Source organism: Crotalus tigris, unplaced genomic scaffold (genome assembly GCF_016545835.1).
Source record: "Crotalus tigris isolate CLP2741 ecotype Arizona unplaced genomic scaffold, ASM1654583v1 scf7180000017744.3724543626:3957646, whole genome shotgun sequence".
In the NCBI taxonomy this organism is placed as follows: Eukaryota; Metazoa; Chordata; class Lepidosauria; order Squamata; family Viperidae; genus Crotalus; species Crotalus tigris.
In genome coordinates this window covers 2474722-2491532 of record NW_024096611.1, presented here as the reverse complement: position 1 = coordinate 2491532, position 16811 = coordinate 2474722, and the positions used below count along the sequence as shown (strand labels likewise).

The 16811-nt window shown below is 34.6% G+C and overlaps 1 protein-coding gene across 2 annotated transcripts in view; it reads right to left on the bottom strand.

The window, feature by feature from the left end:
* The window catches only part of SPATA17 (spermatogenesis associated 17), a 91446-nt gene that overhangs the window by 64654 nt on the left and 9981 nt on the right, over positions 1-16811 (bottom strand). For both annotated transcript variants that reach the window (XM_039340390.1, XM_039340391.1), the window contains exons 3-5: positions 16444-16525; positions 13430-13480; positions 8244-8347 (exon numbers count right to left, since the gene is read on the bottom strand). In XM_039340390.1, coding sequence (XP_039196324.1) covers positions 8244-8347; positions 13430-13480; positions 16444-16525 — 237 coding nt within the window. The remainder of the gene's footprint in view (positions 1-8243; positions 8348-13429; positions 13481-16443; positions 16526-16811) is intronic.

Sequence of the window (16811 nt, the reverse complement as noted above, 5' to 3'; positions counted from 1 at the left end):
AAGTGACTGCCCCAATGTCACTGGATGGTGTTCTGACCAAAGCAGGACTAACACTCAGCATCTCTTGGTTTTTAGTCTGACCCCTTAACTATTGCGCCAAACTGGCTCCACATAAATATGCTAATAGATTAGTAGTCACTGATAACTGCAAACAATATTTGGTAACCATTTCTCCTTCCTTCCTTCCTTCCTTCCTTCCCTCCCTCCCTCCCTCCCTCCCTCCTTCCCTCCCTCCTTTTCCTTTTCCTTATTTGATATTGTAATGAAAAAAAAAATTTAGGGCCAGAAAACAGATGTATTCTAAACATATTTACACTATAATGATATGATTTTAAAATGGAAATTTTTATAAAGTTAACAACAATCATGGACTTATGTATCCCAACATTCAACAAATATTAATTAAAATAGTTTAGAGGGCAGAGAGAAACATATTCAACATGTTTTGGAAAGAAGAAGGAAATTCATCCTGTTTTGGAAAAAGGAGACAAATTAATTGGTTTTAGAGGAAGGCACTCCTTTCTGCACTGGAGTCTGGAACAGGTTGGCTACCATGTAGATTTGGCTGTCAGCCTACTGCCCTAGGGAAACGGCCCAAGCTTGCTGCGTCACCTTAACCGCAGCATCAAGGTCACTTGCAGCTGCTGCAGCACAGACTGAGAGAGAAAATTCCTGTCAGGTGGAGTTCCAGCTCAGCTACACACTGTGGCAACACCAAGCAATCTCTGCTGCTGATGTTAAGTCAAGATGGTGAAGTTGTGCAGGATTCCTCATGAGTTATGATCCCGTGGTTTTATGGTGATTCATGATTAAATTTATTATTATTTAGTTTTAAAATGTAATACTACTTATATTTTTTATATTTTTATTTTGTTTCATATTTCTCAACTGCATTTTAATGTAGCTCAGGCCACATATGTGTTGTGAACCACATATTTGACACCTTTCCTCTAAAGTTAGCCACTATAAATTGGCTTTGGACAGGCTTTGGACAAGACGTGGATCCAAGAGTAGAAAGTGATGCAGAATTTTTATTAGCTATATAGCATCAAACTCAAAGCATGGAGTACCAACTGAAATGAACCATGATTTGTACATGTGGCATTTGCATTGAATTGGCATCACCATTATAACAATAGGCTCCTATACGCTTTATAATACAATCTACAATCAGGCATGAAAACCACTAGGCTATAAAAGTATGGTATCAAGTTATTTAGTTTTTCATGAGAACTTTCATACTGATAGCTTTATTAAGAAAATATTTAAACATACAGAAAATGTACTGAAAATGGGAGAGAGAGAGGTTAGTCCTTTCTCCCCCTCTTCCTTTTCTGGGTTTACAAACATATCGTTTTCAGCATCAATTACTGATCCAGGATTCAAACAAGATGCTATGCCTTATGTGAAAAATAAAAAACCACAATATGGCTTAATATTATAAATGAACCCAAATTTCTTGTTCTTCATTAATAGGATCGAGAGAAGAGTTACAATTCAAAACTGGAAAAGCAGAATGCATGTTTCATCAATGACTGTGAAGGAACAGAAAGTAAAACCGATAGTACATAGTATTAATTAATTGATTCAGTATACTGTTTCTAGTGATAAAATGAATTTATTTATTATTTATTTATATTTCATATTTCTTAACTGTACAACTCCTCTGAATTCTTTTAAAACAGTAATTAGAAAGGTGATAGTTTTAATCACCTGCTAAAATGGCTGTTGCTAAAATTCAGAAAATGCTTATGAAAGCACTACAACCATACAGGTATCAATATTAATGTAGAAATCTTTCTTCTGTTCCTCAATTGTTTGTCTTTCCAGATTAAGACCTTGGCTCTCTTACTCTAGGCCCAAGAGTAATCCTGTCTCCTGTATGCAATTTATAATAACCATATCACTATAATTTAATCTTACAACCAAAACCCTCTATTTTGATAAACCAAATATATTAATATATAATATGTAGGTAATCACATTTATACTCTTAATTGATACAATATTTATGATGCTACATGTGTCCTTGAAATAGGGACAGCAAAGTATAACAAACCAGGCTAGCTGCTGGAGTTCATAAATTTTGCTTAGCTTTGGATGAGTTCAAAGAATTGCCATGTAAGAAAAGCCTTACAGAGGGAATTTATCTGATTATGGCAATAATAATTACCCAGCTGTTTATTGCAGATAGAGAAATAATTCATGTAGGCAATAGGCCGTGGTGGCAATGACACTCCACATTTAGTAAATATGCAAACTGTTCACTTCTAATTAACCAAGCTAGAGGATGCCCTTATTAAATGTATAAACTAAAAGTGCTTTCCTGACAAGTGATGAATTGTTACATTGCACAAACTCTTGCCACAGAATTATTGGAGTGAACTTGGGGCTTAACTTCATTAAGAGATCTTGTGGGATAGTTAAATGAGGATGGACAGCATAACAAGGCTAGCCTGACAGCCAATGATATGTTAGAGCTTAATAAAAATGCACCTTTTCCTTCTTTTCTCCTTACTGTACAGTTGATTCCACTTTAGATAGAGGAGAGTATAAAAACTATTGCAATCAGACAATGTAAACAATCATTGAAATTTTAGCATTAGAACTCCAAACCAATGCAAAAACATTAGCCTCTAAATTATATCTCTACTATTCTCTAGAACTGGTTCATTAATGGCAATGTTGCTCAATCTTGAGGAAATAGTTTTGAATTTTGACAAAACCTGAAATTGTCCTTAAAAGATATGCATAACAAACATTAAAGCTGGAAAATAGTTTAATTGTGTTTTTATTTGTCATTCCTTAAGACCAAATGCCTTTTTTTGCCCCAGATAAGACCTTCTATTTTTATTTTTATTTTATTTTATTTTTCATATTCAGGAAATATATCACTGTTAGATCTTGATAAAATGAAATTGGTGAAAAACACTGCACAAAAAAGTCTATTCCTAGTAAAGACCTTTGACTAGAAAACTTTCAAAGCAAAACAAATGTCCTATTTAAAAATTTGTTTCCTACAGCATTACACATCAGAATTGCTTCTTTACTTTTCCAAATTAATCAGTGCATAAGAATTGAACATTATTTTTACTGAAAGATGCTTTCAGTAAAATGCTTTTCAATGCTAATTTTTTCTCCACATTGTTTATAACTAAAAAACATCCTAAAGAAATGACATTTTGAGCTTATTTATTAATTTTTCCAATATTTTAACTAAGTTCAAAGATTTTGCCAAGCTATCATATGTTTGGTTTAGTTTGAGCTTAGCATGTTCTATGAACCCAAGGATATGCTGCATTCAACAAAAACTAATTAAAATAATCCATGGCTTAACAGAATGCCTGAGCCCAATCGGTATGTGTTCGTTCTTTACAGCAACTGGCCTTGATGAGTAAGGTAGTATCAACCTTTCTTTCTTTCTTTCTTTCTTTCTTTCTTTCTTTCTTTCTTTCTTTCTTTCTTTCTTTCTTTCTTTCTTTCTTTCTTTTCTTTCCTTTCTTCCTTCCTTCCTTCCTTCCTTTTTCTTTCCTTCTCCTTCCTTCCTTTCTTCTTTCTTTTCTTTTCTTTTGCCTTCGAGTCAATGTTGACTCCTAGCAAGTGCCTGGACTGGGTTATATTTTAATATTGTGTCTGGTCAAAAGAGAATAGTTACTAATCATCTGACTAGATTCAGTCTCTACCAGTAGTCCTCTCATAACAACCACAACTGAGCCTAGAATTTCAGTTGAAAGTTTGTTGTGGTCATTAAGTAATACACCCACATAGCCACTTCACTCAGTGATCACAATCCCAGCTCTCCCAGTTGTGGTTGTTAACTGAATGGAGCAAAAGAGCAGCTGAAGGAGAGCAGGCAGCTCTTTTTCTCCAAACGCAGAAGAAAACTCCTTCCCTGGGTGGGCTGACTGGGGCTTGGCCTTTGGAATCCATGTTTCATTCAGGAATTCCCCCAGACTCCATGCATTGAAATACATTTTCAGTCAGCCTCTTTGAAGGCAGAAGAACTGCTTGGCAGAGGGACTCAGTCACAAGCGGGGTTGAATCAATCTGCCAGGCAGCTTTTGGCTGTTGACTTTCTGGAAAAACCAGGAGTGAAGATTGTAAATGGTATTCAAATGACAGCAGGGTGCTTGGCAACCCAGTGTAAGTGCAAACAGGTTGCCAAGCACTCAAATCACAATCACATGATTGCAGGTGCACTGCAACAGCTGTAACTTTGGGCATAGGTTGTGAGTTATCTTCATTCAGCCACTGTAATTTCAAATGGTCACTAAACAAATGGTCATTTAGCAAGGACTACTGTATTTAATCTCTGCTCCTGACTGCAAATTCTATACTTGATACAAAATGCCCATAGTAGTTATCCAAGCCCTGTCAAAATATTTCCTCATAATCAAATCGAGTACATAACAAGCTGTTTCTAAATTGTCAACATTTAATATTGCTGGGCCACCACAACATACAGCTACTGTCCAGACTACAAGCTCCTAATAATTCTCAGTGGGAAGGTCCTGCATATTACAGGTAGTCCTTGACTTGAAACAGTTTGTTTAGTGACCACTCAAACTTACATTGAACAAAGTAATTTATGATGGTTTTTCACACTTATGATAATTGCAGCATTGTCGTGGTCATGATCAAAATTAGGATGCCTGGCAACTGATTCGTATTTATGACAATTTAAGTGTCCTGGGCTCATGTGATCATCTTCTGACAAGCAAAGTCAATGGGGAAGCCAGATTCACAACAACTGTGTTGCTAACTTAACAACTGCAGTGATTCACTTAACAACTATAGCAAGAAAGGTTGTAAGATGAGCCAAAATTCACTTAACTGTCTTGCTCAGCAACAGAAATTTTGGGCTCAGTTGTGATAGTAAGTTGAGGACTATTTATACTTGAAAATAGCAATAACGTTACCAACAATTCATTAGAAACAGTTTATCTTTTGCTAGGGTTAGGGTTAGTTCTGATTTTTTTTTGTCCTGTATTCTATTAGGACTCTGTATGTTATGAGTTTTTATATTACTGTGTTATTTATTGACTATTTTTATTTTTTGTTCTTTTTATTGTTCCAAATCACATTCTAAACCATCCAAAGATGCTCACTTATTGAACAGATCAATAATAAGTCAATGCTAATATCTCAGGGGCTGCCACAAAGAAGAGGGAGTCAAGCTATTTTCTAAAGCACCTGAAGGCAGGACAAGAAGCAATGAATGGAAACTAATCAAAGAGAGAAGCAACCTAGAACTAAGGAGAAACTTCTTGACAGTTAGAACAATTAACCAGTGGAACAACCTGCCTCCAGAAGCAATGAATGCTCCAACACTGGAAGTTTTAAGAAGAGACTGGACAGCCATTTGTCCGAAATGGTATAGGGTTTCCTGCCTGAGCAGGGGCTTGGACTAGATGACCTCTAAGGTCCCTTCCAACTTTACTATTACTACCACTACTACTACTACTACTACTACTACTACTACTACTAATAATAATAATAATAATAATAATAATGTGGGGCTTCCAGTGAGGATTCATAGTGAGCTAGACATCCCTTTTTGAACAGGATGGTGTCTACAGAATCCAGGATGGCTGGATGCAGAAACTGGGCCAGCAACATCTCTCTGGAAGGAGAGAATGTGAGATAACTTGTTTACTCTCTATGTCTGCTTATGAGTAGATTGCAGGGAGAAAGTTTTTGCAGTTGGCTTCTGAGCTGAGTAGCTGGGATCAAGAATACCATCTTAGCTACTCATAGGGGTAAACCAGCTTTTTTTTTTAATGACTCAAACGCTTGATCAAATCTTATCTCTTCCAATTTTGGAATTATTTTTTAGTATTAAGAAACTTTGGAATGGCAAGTTTTTTATTGTATTCAATGGGCAAGTTTCCTTTAAATTTGAGAAAGTTTAACACATTACTTTAAAATTTTGAAAAATACTATTTTTTTTAATAAACAGTGAAAAGGGATTCAAAGTGACTGTTAAAAATGGACTAGGGGTCCAGATGGTTTTGAAATGAGAATTTGTAATTAAATATCATAAACCTTCCCGTGGAAAACTCTGAGTTTTTGGGTTTGCTGGAAAAATAACAGGATAAGAAGTGTTTGAATGTTGTCAGAGGTAGAAACCAAGGAAATGAAAGATTACTTAAGGAAGAACAACACTCAGATTAGACACACTAATACAAAAAGGAACAAAATATTTTTAGCAGCTGATGCTGAAATTAATTTTAAGAATATCTAATTTCATATATGGATGGTGGGCAAATACTGCATTTGTTCTATCTTAAGAGATGATGTTAATTTAATAAATATTTACTTGTGATAAAGGGAGAAGTTACTTTATTCTTTGTTTTATTTTCCTTTTTACTTACTTTCTCATTTTTTTCTGCACTTTTCATTTTTATATTTTTTTGCAGTTCATATTAGTTTTTACTTTTCCAATTGTAATTTTAATAAAATTATTTATAAAAACCCACACATCAATGCTAATGCTAATAAAACTAAAACTCTACCTACCACGGAAACATTTCATGGGAGGGACCATACGTTGCTGGTACTGTCCAGTGATTTTCTCTTATAAATATACTCCCCCAGTTATTCTTCTTACAACTGTGTGAATTCTACAGCTCAAGCAGTTTGAACAGCTTGGAAAGGATTTTAAGGGAAAAGTTGACAAGTGAGAAAAGCACAAGCACCTCCTCCATTTACTTTTTCTCTGCAAATTCTGAATACTCCTACAGTGATGTTATGAGACCAATACAATTTCTAGCCTGATCCAATGGTCTTCAGCGTAACCCTGTTTCGAATGAAGCTTAATGCCACAAGTCATAGCAAAAAGCTAGTGGCTAACAGATTCTAATGAATTAATATTTTTTTCAGTTGATTGCATACCTTTAATCCAGCAAAACATTAAACAATAGTTAAAGCCACCGTGTATCTGAAAAGTAAAAGGAAATCTAAGTGTACTGAAAAAAAATCTTTTTATGAGTGTCATAATATTTTCTGAATGCTACCTATCTCTATCTATGAGACTAGTTTTTAATTTCATGAAATCATTTTCTCATTCATAACCTGGGGCAGTTTTTGCATATGAAGCGATAGGTTACAAGTGTACACCTCTAGCAAATGCATACTCAGCCTTTAAATTAATCAAACCAATTTATCTTTGTGAGAGGCACAGTATCCCTATGAAAATATTATTCTACTATATATGTGTGTTACATAAATATAACGACAAAATGGTCTTTCCAGACATCTAGCTTTCTGATCTCACGATTATAACATAACATATATCATCAATTATATGTTTCCAAATGTCATTAAGTTTCTAATTACATGTTTATTATTTGTATTAATAGTGAATGTTAAACCAGGCAAAATGTTATTATCACTACAATACAAAATGTTGCAACAAAGCATAATATTTCATCTGAACAAAAACTACTTCTAGAAGGTTAAATTAAATGTAAGTTGTCTCCCAGAGTTGCTTAAAAGAAAAAAATATCTGCCAAATAAGGCTTCCCCCATTATTTTAACATCAGAATAAGAAAAAAAAAAAAACACCTAGTGATAAATAAAGATACAGATGCTATCTTAGGATTTAGTCCCATAGCCTAAAAAGCAAAATAAAGCCTAAGAAATAAAAGGGATGGAATTTGAAAAATTGATTTTAAATCAATAGCTAAATACCTTGGAGGAATAGGGATTAGACTAATCTTGGGCTGGCCCACTCAAGGCAAGTTTTCTCAGTAGAGCAGATGACAATATGTATTCCTTGTTTAAACCTGGCAGCTCTATCTACTGTAAGATAGTACTGATGCAGCACAGAATTACCATAACCTTATGGTACTTGCCTTATCCTTTGCTCAGAATTGTGTAACCTCACAAATAGGTTAAAATAGCAAACTTTTAACAGTACTTCATTATTCTGCAGATTCACCTGCTCAGGAGTTCCACGAAACTTTCTATGGAGAGAAATTCTCTCGTTAATGCATTTCAGTTTTGCTCCAATTCAGATAGGTTCAATTGTATCATACTTACCTGCATAGTGGTATAAATGAAATAATAATTTGAAAACACACACTTAGGTTGAAGATAAAACAGACCAGTTTTCGTACTGGGATAAAGAAGGCAATTCTTTCTATGATGAATAGCCTAATTAGCACTATGAATTATTTAAACCTTTTTTAAAATTACCATTTAAAAATATCTATTTTACTATTCAGTACTTTCATTTTTACCTGACCATCTCATTATTCAATGCAACAATTTCCAAGTACTTCTTTAGCGCATAATAATTATGGATATATTTTCGGACGTAATAGCCTCGCCATCTTTTTTGAATCTAGGGAAAAAAGAGTACATATATTTGCTTCATTGAGAGTTGGTTTCTTTGCAATAGAGAGATAACTGCCAACCATTATAAGAAATATTTGTTTTATTCTGCAAGGAACACAACTGCTTCAACACTAGCATGCATACATATTTGCCTGTTCATTAATATGGATACAAAACTTCCTAAAATTATTATATTGATATAAATACATAGTTACTTGGCTACTTGCTGTTAATAATACTGTTAAGATAAATCATAAACATTACACTAAATAAGTGAAATCAAAGTTGAGAAAGATAACTAATTACATGTAGTAAACAAATGGGCAGTTCACTTATTTATTATTTTATATTTTAAAGTATCATATTATAACAATATTGGTATATCACATTGAAATCCACTTGTTCAACTCCACCTGTTAAGAATCATAAGACTTTTCATCCAAACAAATGGGAAGGCTAATTAAAGTATCTGCTTTAACATCCATCACTTTTTATAACATCATAACCTAATTAGAATATTTTGAACAGATTGTGAGAAGTGGAAGTCTGTTCCTGTAGTCCTTCCCCAGAAAAAAAATGTCATTTCCACCTTAGTAGAATGAAAAAACTGATAAGAGATCCTATCAAATATGTTATGAATCAGGATTTGCCTTTACACTATATAAAACTTACTTATCTACCACCTTCAGGCTAGTAGCTTTTCAAAAGGTGGAGGCGTATCAAGATACTTAGCTAAAAGACACTGCTTGTACCTTTGCTCCTTCAAACCTCTTCAGTAAAAACTGTGCTATTCAATAAAGTGCTCCCAAAATTGTTTAAGTGCTATAGAACTTCCGATAAAATTAACTCTATATTCAAAAGCTGTAATAAATAAATAAAATATTAAAATTCCTAGGAATAACAATGACATTTCTGACTTTGCCCAAATTTTATTGTTCACTAAACTAGAAAAGCTATAAAAAACTGAGCTTGGGTAATTAAGAAATTGCCAGAACTATCCTAGGGAATGAAGAATGACCTAAGCTGGTATATAAAAATATTTTTTCACTCGTATGTCTTCATATTAATTTAGTAATTTAAGGTATGTTCATCCTACTTTTCTATTAAAAACACACAGTGACTGTTAAAAATCAGTACAAAAATTAAAATATACGATATATAATTGATACCAAGACAAATAATACATAAATCAGTTCAGAAGGGTAAAAACCAATTAGAAAACCACGTAAAACAATGAAGCCGCCTGGAAGAAATAAATTACTTAAGGAGTTCAGTAAAAGGGGATCTCTTCTCTCTCTTCTCCCATCTTGTTTCAAAATAATTATGAAAAGCAAATCATTCTTTTTAAAAAGGAAAAATGGAGCGTCAATAAGCTTAGAAGAATTTGCTATGAGCAAAACATGGATATTCTTCAACCTCTGGTCTAGTTTAAAATGAGCTAGTCATTCATCTAGAATATTGTTCTAATTTTAAATAAAATGTTTGACAAACTACTTTCCCAAATAGCTACATTTTACCATTGTAATTGGCAAATATCTGGAAACTAGTAATACAAAAAGTCCATTCTGGCCTTGGTCCCTCCCAGCCCTGAGTATCAGTAAGATAAGGCACTGCCACTTCCACTGTCCTCACTTGCCTATTTCTGTCTTTGCTACCCTGCACCCTTCTTGTGGAAAAGCAAGTGGCCCCAGAACTGCCAGCTCCAGGTTTACCTGCTATGCTGTAGCTCAGGGGTTTTTTGGTTTGCCACAGCTCCAGGACTGCAAGAAGCCTTGAACTGCAGCATAGTACAAAGTCTCAGTCACCTCAGCAACAAGGTACAAAGCTGCAGATATCCCAGGAATCCCCAGCCATCCCAGGAAGCACAGTGTGAAGCCACAGCCCAGCAGTGCAATGTGCAGCTCTGTACCCCGAGACCTCTGCCACCGTATATTCTGCTATCCCAGTTTACCTTTGCTGTCTTCTTGCTCTCACTGCTGATGAGGCATGCCCATCCTGGTACTTTGCTGATCATGTGAGAGACCATCTTCCTCGGGTCCCAAAAGGAAACTGCAGTGCAAGGGAACAAAGCCTTGTGTGGCTAGTAGCTACCTTATGAAAGGTCAGGGCAGGCATGCAGGGTCAGCAGCAAGAGCAGAAGATGACAAAAAGTCAGCTCGGACTGCAGAGGCTCCGGAGTACAGGGGACCAAAAGGCCAGAGATGGTGAAGATAGGCGTGAGGGGAAGTTGAAGCGCCCCTGCAGTTGTAAGTGCAGGCGGTTGCCAAGTGCCAGAATTGCTATCTGTGACTACAACAGCTGTAATTTTGGGGATTGATCAACACTACCATAACTTCAAAGGGTCGCTGAATTGTTGTAGGTCAAGGATTACTGACAGATAAATGATATTATTTTCAACTGAATTTTTAAAATGTTTGGTAAAATCTTATATTATGTTGCCATAATATGTTTAGTGTTCACTCCTTAAACATAGATATTATATAGCATGTATGTTTGGGGGGGAGGAATCTGTTTATGTAACCCTTACTGTCAGGATCTCCATTGTGAGCCTGGTGCCTTGCTGGCATCCTGCCATCAAAGGGCAAGGGAGGGGGAGGCATCTGGGGCAATCCACACCTGTGTATCTAATGGTGGGAAATGGGGAGAGGGAGCTGACATGTGAAGAAGGCCAGAACTGGGCATTTTCAAGGCCGCTTGCCTTGGGTGTGAAATTTCAGCAGCCTAAACAACCTGGAGTTGCTCACAACATTATGACAATCCTGGATTGGGTGGTAAAGGATCAGACACTGGGGAGAGAGATAGGGAACATTTGATTTGGCTCTTTGTATAGGTGAGCGGGAACTTCAGATTCTGCCTCAGCTTCCTGCAACCAACATCTTTAGTAAAAGTTCTTTTCACTTCAATCAATTGGAATTTTGGGGCAGGTCTGACATTTACTAATTTTAATCATTGCATGTTGGTATATATATTAGTGCTGTCTCTCATTTTTCAATGCATTCAGGCCTCTATATGCCCTTTATCTTTTATATACTGGACCATCCAACATGGAAAGTTAAATGCCAGATAGTTGTAGTCATTTTAGAAAAGGACAAAGAACAAGAGACAATATTGCTCATATATGCTGGATAATTGGGGAAGCCAAAGAATAGTAAAAGAAGTTATTATGTTGACAATAGAAAGGCTTTCAGATATATTATGTCAAGATGTGGAAAATGGGAATCCCACAACATCCTATTGTATTCATGTAAAACAACTGGGCAAGAAGCCACAGTCCAGACAGGACATGGTGAAAAACACTAGTTCCAGGTCAGCAAAAGAAATGAGACTAGACTGTATACTCTCTCCTTGATTATTCAACCTGTATGTTGAATATATAATAAGGGAGGTTGAACAGGAAAAAAAAGAGGGTGGTTTTAAATCCGGGAGAAAGAAAGATCAGCAATCTGTGCTATGTTGATGATGCTACTCTTTGAAAATGCAAATGTTTTGCAAGCTCTAATAATGAAAGTGATGGATAGCTTCTGCTATTTAGGATCAACTATCATTAGTAAAGGAGCAGCAATCAAGAAATAAGCTACAGACTAGCACTTGATAGTATAGTAAGGAAAGCCTTGGAAAAGAATTCAGATGCCATGATATGTCCATATTTAGAAAGATCAGAGGTGTGCAGGCAATGGTTTTTTTCCCTGTGATACTCCATGGATGCAAGGAATTAGACTTTGAATAGCGTGACAGAAAGGGTATTAATGCCTTTGAATTTTGGAATCCTGATGGTACATAAATAAATACACAAATCAATCAGTCAGTCTGTCAAGCAATTATTTGTATATTACATAAACCGAAAAGTCCTATCTTGTACAATTTTTCTCCATGTATTAAATCATTTTTTTCTGATTTTACCCAATAACCTAACCCACCAATATCCACATTTCATAGAAAATAGAACACCATTTGTATTTCTTATAATTCCAAGGTGAATATTTACCCTCCCTTACAAAATATATGCCCTTCAAAGTAATTAACAAGTTTCTGTGGTGAATGGTACCAAACAATTATTGTCATTGATCAGTACCAAACAGATAATTTTAAACAAAGTCATTGTACGCTCAGCAGATTACAGCTTGTTAATGGGCAAGTTCTGAATGACCTCTTAAGCTAGTTAAATCAATGATGTATATTCCTCATTAAGTAACATCAAAATATAAGTGGTCTTATAAATAATGTTTATTTTAAATGCTAAACAAATGGCAAAACCTTGATATATCAGAAGCCATCTGCTCATACAGATTTTTTTTAAAAAAATGGGGATTACTTTTCTTCACAACAACTCTTAAATCTTCCAAATGAAAATAAGGCTACTATATCACAATCTACTATTATAAAAGTAAATCTGATTCAGAGAAAACTATGCATTATAATTATTGTTTTCTTTATTATTTTATGGCTCCAAATATAAGTTTGAAATAGTAGGTCAAATATAATTAAGGTACAATGTTAAAGAACATGTGATGATACACATGATATTAGCCAGGTGTTTTTCTTTTCTGCCTACACCTATTTATGCAAGTCTATTGGAACATCTTGCATCAATGAGAACCACACCAAATTACATACTAACATTTGTAGTTCTTAATCTAGTTAGAAAAATGTGGAGTATGGCAGAAAGTTCAGGTCATTAATGTAAGATGGTTTTTTTAGTCACATCATGTACTTTCTAAACTTAAGCAGATATTTATTCAGTGCCTGGATGAGACCAGTAAAATCTATTTAGCAAATCCTGAATATCATAAATGAAGTGTGGGATTTAAATGCAAATGCATACAGAGTTAAATGTTTCTTCCACCTAAGATAAAATGCCACAATATTTAGAAAAGACAATGATTTCGTATCTTTAAATGTAACAAAAATTTTCAAAAATGCAACGTGGGTTTATTTAGCATAACTTGAAATTTGTAACTATGTACCATTTCCTCACTTTACCATCAGTATATCAATCAAGTTTATATTATTCTGGGTTGTTTATTTTATTAAAAGCAAATTCAGAGCACAATTGACTTTTCATTTGTTTAACAAGTGAAGAAATATTTACCCTGACAGCCATTTCATTGTAGAAATTCATCTTCATAATAAAATATGCTGTCTGTGAATCAAGGGGTAGAGAGAAAAATATGGCATATATTTCAGTTACACAAATACTATGCTTCTATTTTTACATAGAAAAGGTAAGAATTTTTATACATAATACATAATAAGAGTTTTAGGTTTGGATGGAATAAAATCAAACTTAGAATTGAAGAGATGGGCTTGCTAATACATAATGCAGGCTTAACCAGAAAAATCTATGGTAGTCAAACCAGCAGCTAATGGAGATATATGATCATAAAATGCTCTCCGCTGAGTTTGATAATCAATGGTGCTCTACTGAGAGTAGAATAACAAAGCAGAAATATTCACAAGTGATGGTGACATATAGTATTATATGATTTATTCACCAGGGTTCTTTTAACCAAAACTCACAGAAACATAAAAGGAATTCATATTTCAAGATGCCTGGTTTAATGAAAAATTCAAAGAAATGCTGTCTTCAGTCGAAATCATTCAAGGATATGGATGCAGTGATGGAGCAAAATTGTGCCTTCCAACCATCTGTACTAAACGTTATGTATTTAGTTGCCTCCTGAGTAATCCTTGGGAATTTTGTTTCATTTAATATTCACTCTAACATCATAAAATCATAAATACAATGATAACATGTTACAGTGAATCCCCTGATATAGAAAACATTTCCTGGTTCCCTTCCAATAAAGATGAATTCTGCTCTTAGTGAAAGAATCTCCTGTTACAGCAAACACTCACTTGGCAAGATAGGTTATTTTAATGGATACATCACTTTACACTAAGCTTTCACATCTGTTCCACCCTCTAATTACCAATGCAAAATGAACATAATTCACAACAGTATCATAAAAAAGTAAAATAAGTACTTTCAGGATAGAAGAACGTCCTTTATTTAGCATACCATGCAGACTCTGGGGGTTTGGGAGTGTGTTTTAACTACAAATCAGAGAGAAAAAACCTCTCCTTGATATGCAGTTCCCTGTACTCTCAATCTTCCCTCCTGGCAAAAAAAAAAAAAAAAATTCACTGTAAAAGAGTTTCACTATAATTAGTGTTATTGGAATTGCCTAGTCTGATCCAAAGCAAATTGTCTGTGGAGAGCAGCAGGACTGGATTATTTATCAACTGTTTGGGCAATTAAGAAGCAGTTGGCTGCAATATGTTATTTACAAATGAACACAATGATGCTACTTCATTTTAGATTTCCTTTCTTCATTACATTAGTTGAGGCATTATTGCCTTTGTTTAATTAAGCCACTTTTTAAAATGCTTACCTTAATATTATATTGCTTCCTTAATAATATACCCAAAAGAAAAAAATAAAGAAAACTCTTTGGAGAAAAAAAATAAGCCAGGAAATCCTTCAGCTTGGTGATAAAATTCACCTCCTATCCAAATCCCTACAATAGATAGGAGCCAATGAGAATATTTTTCTGTTCATTCCATAACTGAATCTTTTACCTAACTCTGCTTTACCAGTATGTTTCAAATAGCCTGTAATGGGAATGGAATGCTATGGATCAGAGATGACAAGTTAAAACTTGAACTTGAACTAGAACTGCTACTTTCATAGTTTTTATGGTACTAGTAACTAGGTTTATATATTATCTCTGGATTACATCTATAAAGCTTTACCATCTTATATCTTAAAGTGCTTGAATGTGGGACACGATAGCAGTTCTAAAGCAGCTTTTATACTTTCCAAAATTTTTGATGCTCTATTTTAAAGGGTAAAAGAAGAAATCTGTATAACTCTCCTCAGCTTCATGGATGCCCATTGCTCCATTCATCAAGTATGGAAGCTCGATTAAAAAATAAAGACGTCCTCAAATAAAATGTGGTCTTTGGTCACTATGTAGATCAGAATGAAGACATCCATGCAGTTTTCTTGGCAGCAATAAATAAGTTAACCGATTTTTTTTCAACTTCTGAGTCTAGACTACATCCAAGGAATTCACTGGTTACCTTCCAATCAGATACATGTAGTTCTTGTTTAGTGACTGCAATTGTTTCCAGAGACATGATTATTAAATGACACAATTGCTAAGTTGACCAATGACTGAGGGAGAGGGAGAGAGAAAGATGTTGCAAAGATTGCTGGTTGCTGCCATCTCATTCAAATGAAGTTCTTTCTTATAATGTCCTGTCCCTGGTGCTTGGTTTTTCCCCCCTTTTTTGCCGTCCTTGTAGAACAAGAATCTGCTTTTCTCTCTAACGCAGCACTTTCCTAAAATGTGCTAACTGCAAATTAAAATGCTCAGTTTTGTGACCTTAATTAGTTGATCTCCCACCAGCTCATGGTTGTGGCTTAAACCTTAATCGTTTCACACTGAGTGCTTTTGTTGTTGTGAATTCATGCATTGATCAGAAAATTATTTTTTTATTACTGTTTACTAGTACTATATTTGTGAACAGTTGTTATCTGAGGCAGTTGCTAAAGGAGCAGTATCTATACTATTAAGCCTCCTTCTGCTTAACTTCAAATCCCATATAAGGCTAGTCAGTTGTGCTATCTGCTAGGAATGCTAAACAATAGCAGCAGTGTCCATAGGGATGGAGGGAAGATTGAACTGATGAGAGTAGAACTGCAATGTTGTGCAACAAGCCTCACTCCTTTTCTACAGACATTTGATGGCACATACACACCCAAAAAGGCTGGAACGTGCAACAATACTTTGGCACCTGACAAAAGTAGCAAGATTCGGTGGTTACTGCTGAATAACAGAGTAGTAGCACAAGGAAGCAATGAGATCCTGTTCTGCAATGCGCAAAATCGAAACAGCAAAAATATAAGATTTATTTCTTTTTTAACTGAGCCTATTTACTTTATTTTTCAAATATCTAAACACTCATGCATGACCAAAAATGCAGAAATTGAAAATACATAATATATTAAACATTTGTTCCAATGAAATAATTGCACCTAGTTTGTGCTGGTGCAAATTATGGAAAATTTAAAATATAGTTTTAGAAACATAATTTTACCTCCAGCATTTTTCTGAATTTTTTCCGCCCTTGATAACCCCGCCACCATTTCTGAATAAATACCATCATCTTGTTCAGATACCTAAAACAAAATACTTTAATAAGGATATAATACTGCAAATTAATAAGAGATTTTTATGGCTTTTAAGTTTCTGAATATGAAATTTCAGTATCAATTTTATCAATTTCAGTTTCAGAACAATTTGTATTCTGAATAGTGTATCTTGAGAGATACTCTCTTGATAGTTACATTCAATATAGCATGTTGAATATAATTCTTAATGCTGTTTAAAACATGACCTTTTCAATATTAATTTGTCATATAATCAACAAAATGGTTGTTGATTATATAACAAATGTTCTTGTTC